Raw genomic sequence first — 23,716 nt, forward strand, 5'->3', positions numbered from 1 at the left:
TGGCAAGACCATGAAGGGTCTTAAATGTAAGAAGTTGTATTTAGAAAACAAAAGTAATGTGGAGCCTCCTATTTGTACCAACAAGCAGCCCACAAAAAGGGCATAAAACAGTTTTTTGTTGGTTTGTTGTTTATTAATACATTTTTGGATAGATGTGTTACTTCATTTGTGTGTTAAGCTCTGTTTTCTGCATTGTTGAATCATTTAATATGCGAAACAAAACAATCACAAAAAAGGTGAAGCATGAATTGTAACATCATATGTATTTCCTACAGTAAACCATCTGTAAAAATATGTTTTCTCAGTTTAATATGAAACACAGGTTACAAAATAAGACCATGTTCCCCTCTCTGCATTTCAAAAGACAAGTATCTATTGCTTCCCTGTGGCTTCTGGGCTTCCAAAGAAACATAGCAACACTGAACACACTGGGATTGGAGGGTTCAATCAGAGAAAACTGAAGAGCAGCATTATCTTTTATCCATTAGTGATTGAACACCATACCATAAATCCCAGCTTTGTCTAATTAATTACACACACACACACACACACACACATATATATATATATATATATATATATATATATATATATATATATATATATATCCTTCATCTGGAGGAAGAATTAGAATTCCTGGAATTGATTGTTAGAGCACAGCCTGGATCATGACAACCTCAAAATCACCCCGCATAACCTTCAGAGAGGAAATGAACAACAAGTGCTTGAGGCAGATTTGATTGGTTTTCAGAGCTTGGTAAAGCAGTTGAAGGGAACTAGAAGGCTTTTTTTGATTAGTCAGAAACTCCTACATTTCCAATGTTTGCATATATCCTTTTAAAAAAAAGTTAATAAATATTCTGGTCAACAAAATGTAGGTAAATCAGCATTAGTGATAGAGATTAACATGCACTGGAAGAACCTGCCCTACACAGTATAGCATACTGTATATATAACCCAATGTGGTGAGACGTAGTCTAACTTTGCGGTATGTAATATTTATGACTGAGTCTGGCTCTAGTGGTGTGTTATATTTACTTACTATGTATAAAGTATTATCTTAAAAAAAACAAAACAAAAAAACAAAACAGTAACTGCCGTGTGCATTTTGGGATGGATAAGGTTGCAAAAAATCACCAACATTTAAATAAAACATTACAGAATTTCTCTGTTCATTTAGCATAAACCTCTCATTGCTCTGCTTTTTTAAAATTTTTAAATGCTTTTGGTGGATATTTATAGTGCTCTGTATGTTGAGGTTATGTAGCAAAAGCCAGAATTGATTTTGCAGAGGATTTCTCTTGGGTGCTCAGGGATTGCCAAACATACAAGAACAAGGTACAGTACCTTCTACCTGTAGGTGTTGACATGCTGAATGGAGAAATACCAAGTGAAACTAATATGCCGTCTTAATTAATGTAGTACATGGATATGTGGATTGCTAAATGTTAACTGTAATATATCTATGATTCTAGCACTTGAACTTGTATTATTGCCATGTAAAACCATTTAGGTTCAGTCTATAGAATTATAATCATTACATTTAATAATGACAGCATTTAAATACATTTACTGGTATTTCATTAACTGGGCAAATGTTCCCAGTTATTTACAGTTATACATTACAACATTACTTAATGTGTGAAGCACTTACATTGACTATGATTAAATAGGTTGTATGACAATAGTTATGACAAAAAAATTCATTTCTCTCCTATTGAAAGTTGATGGCTCTTTAAACCTTTTAGCACTCAAGACCAGCGAGAACGTATTCCAGAAGTTCTTAGGCTGTAATCTCATGTACTCACTTATTGGAGACAGTTTCAGGTTGTACAGTAAAGGCTTTAAGAGTATGGGCTTTAAATTGTCCTTCACCAATGTATATTTCTTGGAAGAAATGCTGATATGGTGTTATTATAATTGTAAAGACTGCATTTGTACTGTACTTGTCAGAACAACTTCTGCCAAGCAGTGCCGCTTTTAACTTTTGCATCCAATCTTTAAAGGGCTGTCCTTTTCTAACATGCTTGTTTTTGCCTATGTGATCAGTATAAACAGCTTGTGAATGTATTCAGTGGGAATTTATACCCTAACCTGCTGTTCACAAGCTGTTGATTTCAGATGCCAACATCACTGGTGCGAGCAGCAGTAGACACAGACCATTGATAACTGGCAGTCGTTTGTATGCTTTGACAAAACCCAAATTTATATTCTTCCAAAAGGTGTGTTTGTCCATTATCTGCTGAATCTTATTATGGAGATGGCATTCTGTAGGCAAGCACGTACAGGGGCTACCTCGTACATACTGACAAAAATAACTTCTGACAATAATATTATCCCCATGATGGTCTCTTTCGGGATACTGCACATGTAAAAGAGTTTTTTGATATTATATTCCTGCATATGGACTGGCCACTCCAGTCTCCTGAACTACTGATGCAGTTTATTTTCCATCACTGTGGAACAAGCATTTTAGGAGGAGCGGTCACAAGACAGTGGTGGGCTTGGACCTGCAAGAGAGGATCAACATTGTGTCCAAGTGAGCAATGCAAAAATAGTCCAATAGTCAATTCTACACCATTACTAATACACGCATTACTTACCTTTCCACAGGTGTACAGTATATTGAAGAATGTGTAGCAATCAAAATCATGCAAATAAAACTGCTTTGGACACTCAAAATATCACACTGGTTTAACTTTAAATTAATTTACTTAAATAAAAAAAATGTACAGCAGTTTTTTTTTTTTTTATGATATACATCCTTCTCTTTAAAAACTTTACAGGGGAAATTTGTACATTTTTCAATATAAATTTTAGCTTCACACCAGCTACACAGATTACAAACACATGCTCACAACTCCTTCAAAGGACTAACAAACATTTCCTTCTGTTCTTTTATACCAATTGGGAACATTACGAAAATAGACAGCAAACATTTACACAAAAACAACTAATACATTTGAAGACCAACAGCTCGATTTCATTTTTATGGTTTTTTTTTTTATTTAAAAAAAAAAAAAATGCAGTAAAATGAGACACCACCTTTGTGTGGAAATAACAATCCTTTTTTTTCTCATCTCCAAGTTTTAGAATTACTACCATAATTAGTAAGCTGCCTTCTACTCGTGCTGTAGAACTGTGGAGAAAATATATACAGTATGTATCCACTGTTGTGAAAAAATATATATAAAATGCGAAAATCTCAGTATCAAGTGACCTGAAAACCCTTCCACCCACAGAAACATGCTGCAGAAGAGCTGCTCAAAAGCAATTTGCATATTTCTCAGTCTCTGACAATACATATTAAAACAGTTGTGGATATGGGGTTGTGGTGGCTTAATCTACCTTAAAAAGAATGTGTGCTATCAAAATGTATATATTTGTACCATTATACATTCTTAAGACATATTTGGGTTGTCACGTGACCATTCAGATGGGGCACCAATGTTCAAAACGTATGGTTTCATTACAAGACATATCGCTAGTTCTCATATCCCATTCCACAAAAGGGATTCAAACTGGCTTCTTCTCTTCCATTTTAAGAAGCAGAAAATCATGGAGCTTCAACCAACCTTTTGTAAACATTTCAGATCTCAACTGTAAACTAAAATAGAGCACTTCACATTTGGCAGCAAACACTTTTACAATACATTCTGTGCTTTAGTATGTTCATGTACACTGTTTGCATTCTATTAGTACAAAGGCAGTATGCCACATACTAGGCTGTTCTGGTATTCATGTGACAAAAATAAACCAAACCATAGTGATATTGTTAATGTTCCTGTACGGAGCTTAAAACAGGACAGTGGACAGTTTTTCTAAGGTTTAGGAATCTGGATTACAAAAATGTTGTCCCACTGTTTAAAAACAAATACATACAAAAACATTCAAATAAAGCACTAAGCAATTCTCTAAGCAATAGGACATGGTAATGACTAATTAACAGTGACATGTTTCGCTGCTTCTTGATAGTCTGCTTAGTATCTAAAAACATCTGAGCAATTATTTAAAGCCAGAGTTAATATACTGATAATTCTTGGGAGGTGGTGGCCAGAACTACAATATGGCAATTCATTTAAAATTGGCCCTATCACCTATTATGTTTTACTTTGTTCCTCCAGCACTGCTCACAAACATGGTTTGAAAATTAAACCTGGTTAAAGTAAACAAACGTACCAGAATCCTTACAAAAAGCTAAGAGCACAACAGGCAGAGGCCAGAATACTGTTTAAAAAAGAAAAGAAAAGCCTGGTCTGTCACTGATGCAAAAGTTAAAACAGAATTCATTAAACAATGATTTTGGATGAACTGCCGCTACGAACCCGGTACCTGTTGAACTAAATGAGTTCCTATATCTTGCTGCTAACAGTACAACTGTTTGCAGTGCATTCTCAGTAAGCATCACTGAAGTGTACTAAGAGAGTGAGGCCAAAATACAAAATGCTGACCAAGTACAGATATTTGTACTACCTGGCCATTACCATCACTGCCCTTCCACAGAGTGCATTTAAGTAAGTGCTTTGGTATGGGGATTTGGAAATGGTTTGTGCTGCGCAACTTATTCTGAATAGTAGAAACGGTATTGGTCATTCTGAATCTTGTTGTCTAGCTGGGTTTTAATTCACTTCTTAAACACTTGCTGGTCAGGGCTACTAAACAGTTTCATGAAAGATTTATTTCTTTAGTTTTTGTACAGTATAAGGGTGCAATAAGTTTTGTGGTTAAAAACAAAGACAAACTTCAGTGCAGTCAACACTGTAGTGCTGAAGCCCAGCAAGACTTTCATAATTTCTATTGTCTTCCTTCAGTTGTGAATAGAAGCCTTTTGTAAAAACAAGAAAGTTTATTGCAGGCACCTCTCTCCTTTGAAGGATTTCACCTTTTTTTAGATATACAACAAGCGGATGGTGTAAGTAATGCATTAGCTGGCTAAAGGCAAGTGAGGAGAGGAAATTTCACTGAGGTGTTAGGGTGCACTCATCCTGGAATGGATAACAAATCTGCTGGGAAAACTACATAGAAACCCTATCAATGACAACCTAGTAAAATGTAAATAGTCTAAAATTAGAATGTCACTTCTGGCCTGAAAGCACTTTAACAAACACTTAGTTATACTGATGGGCATATATGGTATTACATATAACTTACTGAGTAAATGTTCTGTAAGTACAGTATAGTGTCAATAATGTTGTTGTTATTTTAGCAATAACAGTGAACTGTGGTTATTACTGCCATGTATAACATAATAATCTAATTGTGGTATAAAAATCACTTTTAAATGATAACTAACAATCTCTTACAATGTAGTAATTACATGGTTACTACTACTAATGTATGAAAATGCACTCTATTGAAAGTTTGTGACTCCTTACTTACATGGTAACACTAAATTAGTTACCTACTAGTTTCATTAATACCAAACTGTAGTTACCAAATAATTACCTAGCAATTACTATGCAATATGCTTCTTGAAGCGTTGTACAAAAAAAACATCCTAGGTCGAAACAGCTTCTTAGACTATGCCATTCACCACAATTTTTTTTAATCCTTTGTTTAACTACATTAATTCATTTTAAAAGGTAAAATATTGGCAGGCATTTGCACTAGCCAGTCCATTCCGTTTGGAGTAGGGTTTGTTTTATACATGGAATTTACGGAATTGAAAAAGGCTTTGATTTGTCTTTCTCCAGGTCAGTCTTAACTTCTATTTTATCACACTTTCAAAGCACTTGGAAACAAATGCAAAAAAGTGCTTACTGTGCAAGGCTTGCAGCAATAGAGTAAATGAAAAAAAAAAGAGACAAATACAAAAAACACAAACTGTACAATACACATTTCCATGACCTGAAAAAAGTATTGCAAAGCAGGCAAAGGAGTCTCTGGCCCACCCACCACCAAGAACAAGAGAGACAAGAAGACCATTTCCTTGCTGCTAGGTTTCACTGATGGAAGCTGCAGACATTATTTTCATGTACTGGGCGAAGATCATCTCAAAGGCCTCGTCTCTGTGTATCATGGCACCAAACACCAGTGGCTAGAAACAGTAAAGAAGCAAAAAAGACCCAATTTCTAGTTATTTATTTAAATCAAGCGGAGATGATACACATTGCATTATCCCCCTCTCTAAACTGCAGGAGACTTTTGCCTCTGCTAAAAGAAAAAAAAAGTTATATTACAATACATTTATGACTGCCAATATTTTTTTGTAAACTCCTAATTTTTCATATATCTATCTATCTCTATATATAGACAATTGGCAATGTAGCTTTCCGTACTCTTTTTTTATAAGCAGGTGTTAAGCAACAGAGAGTACATTTACACCACACAGAAACAGGTGTAACCACTAAATGTAGAACAGCCTAACACCAGATGTGTAAATGCTTTCCAAATCACAAGTTGGGCTGTCTTGGTTCATTGAACTAGCTGTGCATCCATTAAAACAGAAAGATGACTTAAAAATGTAAGTGTCAAGGAGCTCCTAAACTTAAGCATTGGAAATCATTCATACTGAAAGGCACCTGTCTCCACGAATGAATACACCACTTACATGCATTAATCCATTTGTATATGGTTAACTCACCTTTTGTGTAGACGGTGTTGCTATTGAAATGCCCATTCCTGATCCTGGCAGAACAGACAGCACTTTGTACTGGAAAAAAAAAGACATGCTTTTAAACTGAACAGGTCCCGTCATGCGTTATTATTTTACTAAATTTAATTCATTAGCCAATATTTTCATAGTAATTGTAAAAGGCTAAACAAGTATTTCTGATGATTTTCCAAAATGCATAATTTGTTTAACAGTGTATAAAAGACATCAGATTTTTTGGGGGGATGTTATTTGTAATCCCACAAAGAGTCTTTACCTAACTTGAACAAAACATCCAAACATTTAACTCAAGAGGCTTACATAACATTACATTCAGAGACTGCTTATACCTTCGGCCTCCGAGTATCATACTAAACATTTTAATGAAAACACTATGTAACACAATTTTTGTTCCTGGGTAGTAAGTGTTATTTCCTAATTGTTTATGCCTCAAAAGTATAGAAAATGGCTATTATTCCCCACAAGCTTTGCTTTTGTGACCAGGACAGTCATATTTCAAAATATCACTATTTCCAATGGGAAAATGGGCAAATGTGTGTCTTTTCGTTCACATAAAGTCAGAAAAAAACAACATATGAATCCAAATTAACATATATTTATACTAAAGTAATACAAAAATGACTACAAAAGATTTAGAAGCGAGTAGTTTTTCGAGATTATACTGTATTTACAGCCAGACATAAACTTACAATTGTTAACTTTGACATGCATTGTAAAGCAATGACCAGATGAAAGCGAACAGAAAACAAGCGCACACATTGAGAACATACCTTTTGAATATCTGTTATGTCTGTTAGTTTTATGACTTTATTTTTCTTGGATGAACCGGACTTGGAGCTTTCAAAGCATAAATAACTGGAGAAGAAAAACAAAAACAAAAGTTGATTTTTCAATGTACAGTATCTTCTTATCTTTATAAACAAAAACTAAAAGGAATGCATTTGGAAGCTTTTGTAATTATCATTATATGCTAAATAGCGAGAAAAAAAAAAAGTGTGCCTCAATTTATTTTATTTTTTTTTTGTTTTACAATTTTGTCTAGCGATAATACATACAATAAAAAAAGTTTACAAAGTTGAACACAGTTTACAAACTAAGTGATATTGTAATTATTAAATCACTTTGATAGTCTCCTCCCTCGATACACACTGCCTGGCACCACTTTTGCTAGTCTAACCAATTAGATTTGGCAGCTCACTATGATGCAAATTAAGTTCATGATGTGATTTGATATGCAATTCCCTACAGCACTACAAAGCTACCTTAGTTTACTTAAGAACTGCTGCAGATCAAGTCAACCCAACCCAATTTGTACCCCGATGGTGAAGCCTAAATTTAACACGATATTGCACCTATCCACTGTGCAGGAACTGCATGTGCACTATTTGAAGATCACCTGTGGCATCTTTCATAGCCACCACAATCCCTGGGTCTCAATCGAATTGAGCAAGAGTGTCTCAAGTGTCTGGACTGACCAAACAGGGTAAGATGCCAACTGCTGACCTTTAAATAAAGTGCATCAATGAACATGATGCTAGCAGGCTGGGGTCCTGTGCTGCTGCTTTACTATTATGCTTTACATTGGATTAAAGTATTATCATCAGTTACTCATGGAAAGAATGGGAGAAATTAAAGTAGCAGTAATTCATTTAAAGCAAAGAGATCATCAAAAAACTAAACAAAATGTCAGCATTTAAAACACTGCATGCTAAGAGTATTCTACTTTACTTTGTCAGAAAGAGACTGCATATATCTTTATAAATATATCTACATTGAATAAATAAAATAAAAATATAAATAAAACAAATGTCATACTTTATTACCACAGAATCAAACAGCTTATATGAAAGTCATATTCCAATACTGACCAAAGAACTTGAACCTACAGTATGCTAAAAAGTCTTGCTTACTTTTCTGTTACATAAAGGATTCCATTGCGAATGTAGTCAGTTGGCATCTTTCTGTCTCTGTTTATCAAGCAGCAACGCCATCCATTTTCATAGGCTGCAAAATAAAGTTTACAGTTATTAAAAATGATCCTACATCAGGTTTACATGCACGTAAAACAGCAAGGAAAAAAAAATCTACTACCTTTGGGGAATGTTTACAATTGCGCCAGACTGTCAAGAAAGTCTGCAAGCTGATACAAGTAAAGTTTGTGGAAGGATATAGTTTAAAACAGACAACAAGGGATTATAGTTTATAACCGAGCTGGCTTGTAAACACATTGTTAATAGCGTTTTTAGAAAGGATGAAGTAAGCCATGCCATTATATAAAAGCATGTCATCTTTTAAGACAATAAACAGAAGCAGGCCCATCAAACAAACCCACATACATTCAATATTTAAAGCAAAGGTGGGATTTTAGTTTTGAAATAAAAATGTCAATATGACATTCTCCTGCTGGGCACATTAATCCAGTGGGAAGAAGAATAAACAAGAGCCAGTGACTTAGTCTAAAGGAGGTTAACCTTGATAATCAGATACAGAAGACACACACAGAAAAAAACAAATACAAAGTACGCTCTTTATTACACTTGTTATCTAGTTAAATCTTGTCTAATTTAGTGTTAAAACACCAGAAATCCAAAAAATGTCTGTGCATTGCATGTTACAATACATACCCGCTAGAGGGCGCTCAGTCTCTGATAAGTTGAAGATTTCATGGAAACTGCCTTTTTTGGTGCTGTGAGATCGCCCGCCTTCATCTTCCCTATTGATCACCGAAGGGTTATTTGTCCCAAGGATGCTTCGGGATGATGTAACTGGTTGAACCTATAAATGGAGAAACATCTTTTTTTTAATTCCTAGTAAAACACAGGGGGTTTCCTCTCACTGAATGTCAACCTTTCTGTTTTATGCAACAATGAAGGATTTTTCTGTTGCATTCTCCATCATTGGTTCAGCACTTAAACCTACTGTACAGGCATAATTGCTTTACATAAAATCACATATTCAGCAAACCAAATGCACAGCCTTTCAAAAAATTGCAAAACAAATACATCAAAAGATGTATTTAAATTGATCCCACATTTAAACATTTTCTGGCACGCAGGGCAGGCAAAGACTTTCCTGAACTTGAATGTTTTAAAGAAAGTGCACTTCTGCTTTTTTCAAATCTCATGCAAAGCATACTGCAAGCTGAATTTCATCCCTCAATATTTTTTTTTTTTTATGGTTTAAAAATTCAGTCTTAACAAAAAGCAACCCTGGGCAGCCTATTAAAGCAAAACAAAATCAAATGCAAAACACAACTAAACTAGATTGGTAGTTCACCAAAAAAAACACACAACACATGCTGGATTAAGATATGAGCAAATACCCTGTGAAATCATAAAATCAGTTGGATTGTCACATTTTAATCAACCCTTTTATTGTTTAGTTATAAAAACTAAAATAAAACAAAGAAACGTTTTTCATTTACTCTATTACAATATTATCTCGTTGGAGATTAACCTGATTACCTTTATATTAAAATACTACTAAATTAAAAGAACTCTAAAACAACACCTGCAATATTTTTGTCTAAGTATTTAATATGAAATAAAGGTCTTTCAGGCCCATTTTGTTGCTACAACTGTAATATTGTGTTTTGTGATAAAGCTGGACACAAAAAACGTTGTTACTCAGTTATCACTGGGAGCTTTGACATATTTTCATTTGATATGACAAATGAATTAAAAATATAATTAAAACTATACCAAACAATTTAAGTAGAGTTTACAACTATTTCACTTTTTTTTTATTTTATTTTTTTTAATTTACAGTGAGCCCTTAAAAGCAGCTGAAAATGACAGGGCACCTTTAATCCAACAAAAATGTGTGTTCCTATAGGTCAGGGCCGGATTACCTCACAGGTAAACTATAAGTCTATGTCTTTTTCATGGGCAGCAAAACAAACACAAGAAACAGGAAGAAAAAGAATGCAAGCGGCAAAGAGGGGCGTTAGAAATATTACAAATCTGCTGAAAGCCCCGAACCGCCGAAAACATTATCCCGACCCTGGAGAAAGAGCGTTTTCTTTAACGAAGCGAGTCAAAAAAACACCAAAGCAAGGAAAGTTCACTTCCTTTGCTGTGTTGGCGATTGAGAAAGGTGATTATCAAGCTCTGCTATGGGATTTGACGTAGGCGTCAGGTTTTTCCGAATTTATTTTGAAATGTATTTAGCACACCGCCATCGACTGAACTGTTTCTGGCAGATCTGGTCAGTCGTTCAGTTCAATTTTCGTAATAATTACTAACCATAGTTAAACGTTTCTGATCAAAGCCAAGTATAATAGCTCAAAATGAGGGGGCTCCCGAGTGGCGCATCCGGTAAAGGCACTCCACATGAATTGTAGGATGTGCCCTATTAACTGGAGGTCGACAGTTTGCTAGTCCAAGCTATTCCACCGACGACCGTGAATGGGAGCTCCCAGGTGGCAGCGCACAATTGGCCGAGCGCCGCCCGGGTAGGGGGCGGCTTAGGTCGGCCAGGGCGTCCTCTGCTCACCGCCCACCAGTGACCCTGTGGGCTGGCCGAGCACCTGTGGGTCTGCCTGTAAGTTGCCCAGAGCTGCGTGGTCCTTCGATGCTGTAGCTCTGAGGTGGCTGAATGGCAGGCCTGCAGAGTGAAAAGAGGACAGCTGATGGTGCACGTTTCAGAGGACGCGTGGGTATGTCTTCATGTCAGCACAGGCGTGGCAGTGTTGGGCCACATTGAAATAAAAATAATTGGGCATTTCAAATTAGGGAGAAAAACCTGAAAAATAAAATTGCTGAAATTTCCAGATTTTCAAAAAAAAAAAAAAAAAAAACACAAAATGGTACCTTTTGCAAATTGGTGGAGCATGAGTTAAGCTTTATATATATATATATATATATATATATATATATATATATATATATATATATATATATATATATATATATAATGGTATATTTGTTGTTATTCATATAAGATAGGGGCCTAGAATCCAGCCCTGCCTATAGTAACAATAACAATAATAAGAATATAATAATAATAATGCTGTGAAAACCAATACACAAGTTCCAGATACAAGCTAGTCACCCAGTGGAACCATAATTTAAAACTTGTACCTATTTATTATTAAAGTATTAGTAATAATGAAAAAATGTATGGAGGAAATATATGCCATATTTTTATTATTGAAAAAGCAGTTTTGTACAAAATATTATCAATTTTGAAAAAAGGTACAGATTCTTGCTATCTGGATCAAGCAGATCAATTTTAGTTAGCCTAACATAAAAAGATGGGAACAAATCTGCGTATGAATGGTTTGAAATGTTACAGAACAGTTGTCTATGTTAGACTACCTGCAAGCTGAAGTAGACTGTAGGTACAATATAATATTTAAATGTGTGTTATAAACTGTGCAGAACACATTTTCTAAACTAATTGTCTCTTGAAACAGCTTTCATCCATAAGAAATACACAATCCTGGATAATCAAGTTTTTTTTTGTAGTTTTAAAATCACATTAATCACCATAGTGTTACTCAAGCCCTTTCATACATAGACTTAAAATGAACTGAAATTCAAGAAACTTTAGCCATTATAAAAAGAGGTATCAAATGAATTGCACCTTTAAGCAAAACACAGAATCATACCACAACTATATTGCAATGATGAAGAGATCAAAATTATACAGAATAGTATTACCACAACATCCTGTTCAATGTGCTTATAACTGCTTAATACTTTGTGTACAAAAAAATACCTTTGGATACAGTAGACCGAAAATAAGTGCAGGAAGCCTTCAAAAACAAACTGCAGCCCCATTTAAAAAATAAAAACAGTTTCATGTGTTTTGAAATACTAAATGTCACTATTCAATACTGTTTTGCTATATACCAAAACATTTAAAATACACAAAATCTGAGCAGCTTTTCACTCAAACCAGTATTGGTTTACAAACACGCATCTAAACTGAATGGCACAACCAGCAGTTTCATGTGGCACTATGTCCGGAGGACAAAGATTAAGCATGGTAAAATTCAGGAAAAAAATTAAATTAAATTTAAAAAAAAATCAAGAAAACAAAGAGCCCCATGGATAATGGATTTGGGCGACATTGGTTTTCTTTCAAATCCTTGTTTAACTGTTCCACATAGTTACCTTATAACAACCTCTACTACCACCAAGGATAAAAGTAATATTAAAAAGTGACGTTTACAATGGTTCACTTTGATAAATCCACTTCCTCTTTGCCTGCCCCTGTTTTGCAGACGCACTCTCAGAGCACACACCAAACACAGGAGAAACAGTTCCATCAGAAGAGGGTTCCTGCTATTTCTATTACACACACAAGAAGTATGGATGAAAATGTTGCCACATAGTTAAATAAAAACAAAATAAAACATCAAATAAATGACGGGATGTTTAAAAAACATATATCAAACCAAGGATATACATATGATGATCTCCACGCTGTGAAGCACAGTAATGTTTCGCCATGGCAACAAGGAGGGCTACCATGCTCATTTTGCATTTGGACTAATTTGTTCCAATCATGAGTTGTATGTACAGTACACACTGTAGTGTGTGCAGCTAGTGTGATGTATGAAAACATATGGCGCACATTTTACTCCATAAATACACACACTAGACTGTGTTAACCAGGCATGTATCTAATATACACACACACAGCATGTCAGCTTATCTTGCACACGAGCACTTTCAAACTAGAAAACTGTGCACACAACAAAGTCCATACCTTTTCATGCCCTGACAGCTGGCAGGAAAAGAAAATAACAGAATACCAATGTGACAGTGACAAAAGAAAAATGCCATGGCTAGGTTAAGAAAAGAAACAAGAACCAATAAATACACTAACAGCACAAACAGTGTTAACAGAAAAGGGAATATAGGTAAGGAAATCTACAGGCTACACAGCATGTAAAATATAATGCAAATATATATTTTTCCTAAAGTGATTAATAAAAACAAAAAGTTAAAATATAAAAACAGAAAAGAAACTTCAACATCCTTTACCTCCTCCCCACCCCTCTCAGGTGCCACTGGAACAACCGACTTCAGAAATATTAAAATTGTTTTAAAATCCAACCATTGTTTACCTGTGTTTATCTAGAATATAATTTAGCATGCAGATGTAAAATGTTACATTTAACATGATACTAGAACAGTATATTAAACTGGGAAGTATTTTTCCAACACAAAGAGTTCATATAAATTGCAATAACCCTTTGAGCCAATATTTTCCCCTCAAGCCCCTTTCCTGCTCTACTGCATGGATATTTTTATTCTCCACTTCACTACATTCACTTGGTACGACTGCCATTCAGTTCATAGGCCCCTTGTTTACAAGTAAGCTTCAGATTGAAAGTGCTATGAATCATAATCAAAAAGAAATGAGCACAGAGCAGAGAATAAAAAGAACAATGCAGGAGAGTATAATAAAACACAGAAAAATGTAACACCACACGTAATTAATCTTTAAGAAACTAACAGTAAAGAGACAATATTAGCCACTTGGTAGACCCCGCAGAAGCTGTATTTGCTTCAGAGTGAACAGTAAGTTGTAAACTGGATTATGAATGGCTACCTGGAGACATGAAAATCCATCTAAAAAAGGATGGAGAAGGTTTAATTATTGAAAATTCTGCAGTTAAAATGACATGAGTTTTAACCACCCAGCAGTTCAGTGAACGAGTAGAGGAAAGGAGATTAGTTACCCGTCTTGATACTGTTGCATTTGTCCTTTCTTTGAGCTGTGGGTCAGTAGGCAAGTTCATCCATACAATGTAAGGAGTATCATACTTGTCTCGGAGCTTTGGGCAACGTTTGAAGATGAAATCGATTATGAAAAACTTGATTCCAGCATATACTCCTTTTCAGAAAATAACAAAAAACAAAAAGTAATATAGATGTTCAATAAACACTTACTGGCAGGTACACAGTTAAACAATCTCAAATCATATTCAGAGAAACACATATATTGAGAGTTTTTGAAAAAGGGCTAACACCTCTCTAGAGATATTAATAATAATCCCTTTTATCCCGTAGCAATGATTATTTTAGTTCTATCACTTACAGCAAGGCTTGAATCAGATCCTCAATGCATCTATCATTATGTAAGTTACAATATAAGGCATACACACCCTACTCCTCCCCCTCCCGCACCCAAAAAAAGTTTCTTACCCATTAAAAAGCCCAGCAGTTTGAAGGGAAGGAAACTAGATGCAATAAATGCAACCCAGAGCCCTATATATAGCTTCTGTGTTATTTCAGGCTGGACCCACATAAATAAGCTGCAAGGACAGAAATAACAAACATCTGATTAAAGGCAAACAGGAAACTTGTACACTTAAGTACTACTGGAAACTACAGATTCAGAACTGGTATTTTAGAACGGGAATCTACTTACTTTTTAATCTTTTCCAACACATCTGCCATCTTGCCAAATAGATTCTGTATTTAGGAAAAGTGAACGTCAGTTATAACAATTACAATGCAAACATATGCAGTGGTTTGATAACAACAACAAACAAAAATAAATAAATAAAAGTTGTTATATTCTCACTGCTGGGCCAATGAGAATTTACAACCCTCTCAGGCATGACCTGGACATCTGCCAGCTACAATACTAACAACTCCACCCAGAGAGTTGTCTGTGAGCATGTATGTGTGTGTGTATGTATCATGAAGTCTCTTCCCTACTTGCTGGATGTTTGAGAGTAATACATTTTAAAGAAGAAGAACTACCCTACTGATTATGATGCCCTGGACTAATGTAAACAGTGTTGCAGAGGCCACTGGAGGTTGGATATAAACACTGTAGCAGTGCAGGACTGTGCTTTGACTTCACTCAATTGTTTTACCCAAGCTCTAAACAAAATTGAACCTGGTTGCTTTAATGCAACCCATCACAGCTGTTGCTGTTTCTGAGAGCAAGAATAGTTATATGGCCATATACACACACGAACAAAAATATAAACGCAACATGCAACAATTTCCAAGATTTTACAGTTCAAATAAGGAAATCAGTCAATTGAAATAAATTAATTTGGCCCCAATCTATGGATTTCACATCACTGGGAATACAGATATGCACCTGTTGGTCACAGAAGCCTTAAAAAAAAAAAAGAAGGTAGGGGCATGGATCAGAAAACCAGTCAGTATCTGGTGTGACCACCATTTGCCTCATGCAGCGCGACACATCTCCTTCGCATAGAGTTGATCAGGCTGTTGATTGTGACCTGTGGAATGTTGTCCCACTCCTCTTCAATGGCTGTGCGAAGTTGCTGGATATTGGCGGGAACTGGAACACTCTGTCGTACACGTCGATCCAGAGCATCCCAAACATGCTCAATGGGTGACATGTCTGGTGAGTATGCAGGCCATGGAAGAACTGGGACATTTTCAGCTTCCAGGAATTGTGTAGAGATCCTTGCGACATGGGGCCGTGCACTATCATGCTGAAACATGAGGTGATGGCGGCGGATGAATGGCACGACATTGGGCCTCAGGATCTCGTCACGGTATCTCTGTGCATTCAAATTGCCATCGATAAAATGCAACTGTGTTCGTTGTCCGTAGCTTATGTCTGCCCATACCATAACCCCACCGCCACCATGGGGCACTCTGTTCACAACGTTGACATCAGCAAACCGCTCGCCCACACGACGCCATACACGCTGTCTGCCATCTGTCCGGTACAGTTGAAACCGGGATTCATCCGTCCAGCGTGCCAGTGGCCATCAAAGGTGAGCATTTGCCCACTGAAGTTGGTTATGACGCCAAACTGCAGTCGGGTCAAGACCCTGGTGAGGATGACGAGCATGCAGATGAGCTTCCATGAGATTGTTTCTGACAGTTTGTGCAGAAATTCTTCGGTTGTGCAAACCCACAGTTTCATCAGCTGTCTGAGTGGCTGGTCTCAGACAATTCCGCAGGTGAAGAAGCTAGATGTGGAGGTCCTGGGCTGGCGTGGTTACACATGGTCTGCAGTTGTGTAGCCGGTTGGACCATTCTCTAAAACGACGTTGGAGGCGGCTTATGGTAGAGAAATGAACATTCAATTCTCTGGCAACAGCTCTGGTGGACATTCCTGGCGTCAGCATGCCAATTGCACACTGTCTCAAAACTTGAGACATCTGTGGCATTGTGTTGTGTTACAAAACTGCATATTTTAGAGTGTCCTTTTATTGTCCCCAGCACAAGGTGCACCTGTGTAATGATCATGCTGTTTAATCAGCAACTTGATAAGTTGTCAGGTGGATGGATTATCTTGGCAAAGGAGAAATGCTCACTAACAGGGATGTAAACAAATTTGTGCACAAAATGAGAGAAATAAGCTTTTTGTGCATATGGAAAATTTCTGGGATCTTTTATTTCAGCTCAAGAAACATGGGAGCAACACTTTACATGTGGCGTTTATATTTTTGTTCAATGTATAGATAGATAGATAGAGACAGATATACACACACAAATCACAAAAGACAAGCATAAACAAGTATTTAAGAGTACCTGCGCTTTTTGTGCAACATCAAGAACAAGCTGAAACTTTTCTGATACGGTAAGGTCTTCTTTTGGAGGTTCCTAAGTATGAGAAAGTGCATTTTGCGAAATTATTTCATGTAAAAAGCTATTTTTATCATTTTGTGGTGGAATAAAAGTGGTGATGCATAATTACACATACTAACATTAAACAGTTAACAAAAATAATACAAGTTGTCTAGACATCAGTTGTGTGTTGTATTCAGAAAATCTTAAATCTTACATGCTAAATGAAATACTGAAAGACAACAGTTGTATGGCAACTTTAGATTTGCAACAAGCCAGGAGTAAAGTAGCTCTCGTGACTAACAAGTCACAACTTCCTGTGTCTAGTATAAAGCACACTTTACCACAGGTTCTGAAACTTCAGGCACAATACTCCACTGTATCCTCCAACCCCTGAAAACAGGAACACAACAGCTTTTTATTTATTTATTTTTTAAAATTATTTCTGCAGTTATTGCAATTTAATATAAGCAAAGCAGAGAAAGTAACATGTACTTTTACAGTAAAAAAGTATAGTAATAGTTCTTACTCGATTTTACACTACAAATGGAGACATGGATTGTAATTTGCACTCAGTGAATCAATACTTAGCTGGATTATACTACAGTACATCCTAATATAGTATACATTTGTGCTTAGTATATCAGTTTCTGAGAAGAACCAAACACGATTCAAGTGAGATTTCTTACCTTGCAATGAGGTAATTTAAGGATAACCTCAAAATGGCTAAAAAGAGGAACATAGGGATGGCCCAGCCATGCCACGCAGCATTCATGTAAATCTACAAAAATGACAAAAACAACACACTGTTGCACTGATATAAAACAGAAAAAACTAAAAATGTTAACCAATAATAAAAAATGCAACATTTCCCTTTAACAACGTAATTGTAATGGCAAAGTCTGAGTTGTGGACTGAGCTGCAAGCATATTCCAACATGCTTAATTTTGGCAGTCCTCACCGACTCAAATTTTAATGCTGTAAAACAACAGCATATTTTGTCGGTGGGAAATACTTACATCTGCTCTTTCACAAATAACCTGTACTGCAATAGAGCTTAGTCTGGCTTAGTCAGTGTTGTTAGTAAGATCTATGCCAGTGGTCCTCAAAAGTAGTGCCCACGGGCAAATTTGTACCCGCAAAGCCTAGCAATTGTGTCTGTGGCAGCTGTTCTTAAATTGTGGGTCGTGAACACATTTACTCATGTAAATTAGTTAAGTAATCAACCATAAGTTAGCAGGGTGGGACAGAAACTGTGTCTGTTTCAGTTGCAGGTACTAACAGTAAGTTTAACCAATAGGAGAGTCAAATATTTGCCAAGTTTTACGAAGCTGTCCAATTATAAGCAAGCAGAGGCCGTTCACGGTATTCCGCATGAAAATTGAAGGCGAGTGAGTAGCCAATAGGAAAGTGAAAGATCTGACATCTGTCCAATCATTCTTGAGCAAAGGCGGGGTGTTAATATTAGGAATGCACCGAAGCCAGAATTTGGTTTCTGCCTGAATACCTACTTTTTGAGCAGGGTTCGGATTAGGCCGAATCCTACATCCACCCAGATGCACATCCATTTTAATACATCCCTCCAATGTGTGCAGTTCTTTAAATAAGACACAAATCCGGTATAGAATGTAATGTTGTATTTAATAATAAGAGCATGTTTGGTGAACTCTATCGTAGCTCTCAACTCCCTAAATTACTGGTGGCGCACACACTTAACAGTCACGCAGCTGCTGAATGCAAACATACCCCCGTATGCAAAAGCACATTCACATCACACTTCATGGAGTAAAGTTATGAAGTAAATCTGTAATATATAGTAACTGCAAACTGATGTAGGCCTTGTTGCTTTGTCTGTCAGAACGTGTTCTAAAGATCATACTGAGATTAAAAAAAAAACAAAATTATAATAATTGGTACACAAATATATATATTTTTGTAACTTTAAAATTGTCAGATGTGCAAGACCTTGTTGAACAATGGTAAATTAAATTACATTATTGTAATGTGCCAATACAAGTTGATTTATTTGGGAACTGCTGTGTTTTATTAAAAATATCTTTTAAACTATTTCGTAGCCTATTTGATATGTTACACACACGGTGCATTTAAATCAACGTGGGTTTTATTTCGCAGGGAGATTCAGGTCACTCATCACAGTAATTTGTTCCTCATAGCTCTCAGATTGGGTTATCAACAGGCTCCAGAACCTCGGGACACTAAGGCAGGTCAGGTTTTTTAACGCACCTTTCTAAACTGCAATGTATTTGACATGCAAAGTGGTTGTGAATTGCTTCCAGCAGTTTAGTAAATGTATTTAACTGTTTAATTGTGGTGGTGATTCTATCCGGAGAGCCTTGTAACAACGATTTATCATATTGCTTGAAATTTCTTTTTATACAGTAAACAATATCTATCAAAATAGTGCAGCACCGTTATTATACAAAACTTTGCAGTCACCTGCACTATTTTATTTAACCTTGTGTCAGCAGGTAAAGTTTCTGTTTGTTTAATATTTCTTGCTTTACACAGTCCCACCCATCAGAGACTCTGAAAGCCAATCAGCTGCTGTATAGGTCGGATTGATGGAAGCGATCCTCGCAGGCATGTGTGTGCTTTTGGTTACAACCAGGTAAAACAATTCAATAAATTTAGCGACAGTTCACACAATTCACACTCATGTTAATGAACACATTGCAGTTTAGAGAGGCGAGTTACAAAACCTTAGTGTCCCGAGATTCTGGTGCCTGTTGGCAACCCTACACTCTCAGGCGACACAGGTTGAAACACCATTAAAGAAGATAGTGTGTTATGGCAAAGATGAGGCTTTTCTTTCTTGTAAAGGAAATGTAAACGGTTCTGTGTTTTCACAATTCTGTCGGAGGTAGGGGGCTAGCGGTAAATTGTGTATGTCTCAAACTGAAATCTTATTCATGGATATAGTTCCATTTGTGAATAAAAATATTAACTAAAAGGCTCAAAACTGTGCACGTCCCGTGTTATTAGCTGCTAGTCTATTTTTCAAGCAACAGTTTCCTTCAGTTTTCTTGACAGATTTTGTAGATTCAGTATTCGGCCGAATCCCAAAAACTTGTATTTGGTGCATCCCTAGTTAATATGCTGGGTAACACTGAATTTCACCGACTGTTATTAAGAACAATAATACATTTCAGTATTTAGAATTTAATTCTCTCTATTTTTTTTAATATCACCAGACAAGGGAAACACCATAGTAGATTTAGTTATGAATCAACTTTCTCTGAATAATTGTACTGGAGATGAGCGATTTTTAAAACAGTAATGTTGCAAATTTGCCAAATTGAAACGAAGCAAGACGCTACCTATCCTCTTATTTTAGTTTATTCATGGTTATCTGTCTAAATATGCTATTTAAAAATATTTGCATTGCATATTTTATATAAATTATTTGAAAGAATAAGCACGGCATGCATAATTACTGCCTGTGACTTGGCCTTGGTACATGTTGCGGGAAGGCAATGTTTAAGATAAGAACCTATGCAATAGTCAGCGTGCCTGCAAACAGCCAATTAAGATTAATTTATGCCAGTGTCCAAATTACTTTGAGGACCACTGATATGCTATGCAAAAAAACACAAATCCAAGTCAACATTCAAAATTTACTCAAAGCTAACAGATATAATGCAATACAAATCATTCAAGTCTGATTAATACTTACAATGAAGGCAATTGCTGAAGTGTATACAGAGTGCCAATTTGATAAGGCTGAGAGGTTCCTTAAAAAGTTAGTGACAGGTTTGGCACCTCGTTCTGAAATTAAAATAATTATTTTCCCTTTAACTCAAGAAACCATTAGTAGCATGCTCCACAACTTGTCAGACTGCTAATGTTCTCCAAGGCCCGAATTTACATTGTCAGAAAAGACTAGAATTGTGCCCCTTAACTTCTTATAAAGATGTATCTGGCTATGTCTTAAGTGTAAATACACTTTTTATTTGAAAAAAAATCATTAAAAAAACATTAAGTTAATCTTTAAAACACAACTGTAGAGCTCCATTTACTTACTTAATCTTCTCATGTTTTCTGTTAACCTAGAAAACAAAATAAACCAGTCCAGTCATTAAACACATACTGCCTGTACGTACAGAGCAGGAGCTTTTTGTTCACCCAACAACAGCATATCTCAATATATAGTACAGTGCCGTTGGCCACATCTCAACTGTATGCATTTGCTGTAAAAGACAGCAGACCTTCCACAAGTTCAGTATGGGTCATTTCACATTAAAATAACCCAAAGCGATAGAATACCATTCCAAAAGTCAGCCTCTCATCAGAACGCTGCGAGTTCAAGGAACGTGAATGTTTAAATATTCAACAGTGTTAGTACCACACACCCACGCTCCGATTTTTGTAGGAAGCTATAAAAAGCTTAGAAACTTCAAAGGCAGCAGGGTTTTCAGTGTATCAGGCAATACCTTAATATGTGTACCTTACTCTAGTGCTACAATTGTTAAACCAGGAGGGAGGTTTAAGCTTGTGATACACAGAAAATAGATTCCTGACCTATATAGCATAGTGTGACCAACAAAAGTAAAGAGAAAAGGTCTAGGGGAAGAGTTAAGTTAGGAACAGCAGAGTAAAGAGCTCAAGAAACACCTGGTCTTCACCCACTGGTGACTCAGTATGCACGAGGCAAGTAGTCAAATGTTTTCCAGCTACAATCACAAGCCTGAATCCATTAAGATATGATACTGTAACGGTAAAACGTCCACACCAAGTTTCATTACAATTGGATTATCAATTCTCTACATGGTATTTATGCAACCTCCATAGTGGATACAAACGTGTACAACCTGAACAAAACAGCAAAACCGTTGGGAATGAGATAATCATTTAGATTGAGTAGGTGGTTATCTGCATTTTCTTTATTATATAATGTTTAGCCTCAAGGCCAGCTTACCGTTTAGCACTTAGTGGTTCTTCCGTCTCCACAGTGTTTTCTTCTGGCTGAAATCGGAAGTCCTCAATGTACACCCCAAACTTATCATAAAGCCATTTCTGAAATCTTGAATAGACTGTTTCAACCCTTTTCTCTATAAAAAAAAAAAAAAAAAAGAAGCTAGATGAAATATTGTATTCATTTCATCTCCCCCCACCCACCCCACAAATTGCAACCCACAGTGTGGGTGTTTACTTTTTAGATTCTGTCATCTAAAAGGTTATAGATGTTTCTCAACAGTATGTGACAAAGCTGCAATTCAACTGGATATTTGTAAACTTCAGTTACCGAATTTCATCTGATATGCAATTTTAAACTACATTGCGGTTTTAATTCAATTCAAGAAGAAAAAAAAAAGAAGCCTATGCACTTCCCTCAAAATAAGGCCCTATGCTGTATGTGCAATCTACCGTACCTAATTGCATGTATAATTAATTTAGATTAAACTAACTACACATTTGATTTAGTTTGATGTTTAATTAAAAATGTTTGCAGTATGTATATAAACTCCATCTACATTGTCGCAGAGCTCCCCCTCTATCTCAGGAGGACTATGTGTTTGACATCTGAAACTCAAACTCATATCAGCCCAGCACTACCTCATTTTCACACCCAATCTTCTTTCCCCTGATGCGATTCTGTTGAAACAGCCCTCCTAGAAATCCTAATCACCCCCAGCTGTGAAATGAACTCTGAGTTTCATTCAATGTGTTGCTTTTGAGGGGGTGTTGACATGACAAGAAACTCATTTAAAAAAGCAATCCTTAAGTGTGTCAATCCTTTGTACTATAGATCCCAGTAGGGGGTAATTCACAGAGAAACGCTGCAGAATTCTCACACTTCACATTAGTTTGGTGGTTCATATATTTCCTAATGGATGGACGGACGGGTGGTGGGTTTGGGCAGACTTAATGGTGCTCTGACCTACACAATATTAAAATAGTGTTGCAGACGGTGCATCTCCTCCCAAGCTGAAATTAAATGGACAAATATACGAATTGGGGAAAAAACAGAATATTCTTTTTTATGTTAGCATTGCTTCCTTAACTATAACAGAGATACCATTTAAAACTGCTGCACTTAGACCACAAGAACCGAAGAGCATGCAATAAAACAGTATAACAACAAGGTGAGGTTATTGCATGGTTTCAGAGTGCACAGACAAGTAAAACTACTATAGGTAACAAATTAGATTTTTATGCTAAACTGAGCAGGTGTTAGGAACACGGATATCTCCTCAAACCCAGCGCACACTGCTGAATGAGTAAACACGACATACTTTCCACATCAGGAGGTACATGTACATGCACAGTATCAGCCATATTCAAACAGCATTCAAACAGGGTTGTTATATGTTTTGTTACCTGATCCATTGACTTTTGTAGGCTGCTGTACTGCAGATTCTTCTGCTCTGCATGGAGGGAAAAAAAAAGACAAATATGATCATGTACAACACAGGTTTCTCTAAAATGACAAGACATTTTAGAATATTAAAAAAAAAAAAAATAATAATGTCCTATGTTTTAGATACTTTACATATTGAAATAAATCAACACAAAAAAAAGAAGTATAGTAAACTACTACCAGCAGGAAACTTTTCCA

General features: G+C 36.2%; 1 protein-coding gene across 2 annotated transcripts in view; it reads right to left on the reverse strand.

Moving 5' to 3' along the window:
* Positions 1-2,693: 2,693 nt before the first annotated feature.
* gramd4a (GRAM domain containing 4a) overlaps positions 2,694-23,716 on the reverse strand; it is a 57,249-nt gene continuing 36,226 nt past the window's right edge. The window contains exons 5-20 of one of the 2 annotated variants that reach the window (XM_041257532.1): positions 23,479-23,525; positions 22,076-22,208; positions 21,181-21,206; positions 20,834-20,925; positions 17,829-17,920; positions 17,484-17,532; positions 17,104-17,175; positions 15,002-15,045; positions 14,776-14,885; positions 14,310-14,464; positions 13,331-13,348; positions 9,238-9,388; positions 8,524-8,617; positions 7,384-7,468; positions 6,584-6,652; positions 2,694-6,037 (exon numbers count right to left, since the gene is read on the reverse strand). In XM_041257532.1, coding sequence (XP_041113466.1) covers positions 5,936-6,037; positions 6,584-6,652; positions 7,384-7,468; positions 8,524-8,617; positions 9,238-9,388; positions 13,331-13,348; positions 14,310-14,464; positions 14,776-14,885; positions 15,002-15,045; positions 17,104-17,175; positions 17,484-17,532; positions 17,829-17,920; positions 20,834-20,925; positions 21,181-21,206; positions 22,076-22,208; positions 23,479-23,525 — 1,339 coding nt within the window. In that variant the 3' untranslated portion in view covers positions 2,694-5,935. The remainder of the gene's footprint in view (positions 6,038-6,583; positions 6,653-7,383; positions 7,469-8,523; positions 8,618-9,237; positions 9,389-13,330; positions 13,349-14,309; positions 14,465-14,775; positions 14,886-15,001; positions 15,046-17,103; positions 17,176-17,483; positions 17,533-17,828; positions 17,921-20,833; positions 20,926-21,180; positions 21,207-22,075; positions 22,209-23,478; positions 23,526-23,716) is intronic. The other variant, XM_041257533.1, reaches the window with a different exon arrangement.

This window comes from Polyodon spathula, chromosome 8 (genome assembly GCF_017654505.1).
Source record: "Polyodon spathula isolate WHYD16114869_AA chromosome 8, ASM1765450v1, whole genome shotgun sequence".
Taxonomy (NCBI): Eukaryota; Metazoa; Chordata; class Actinopteri; order Acipenseriformes; family Polyodontidae; genus Polyodon; species Polyodon spathula.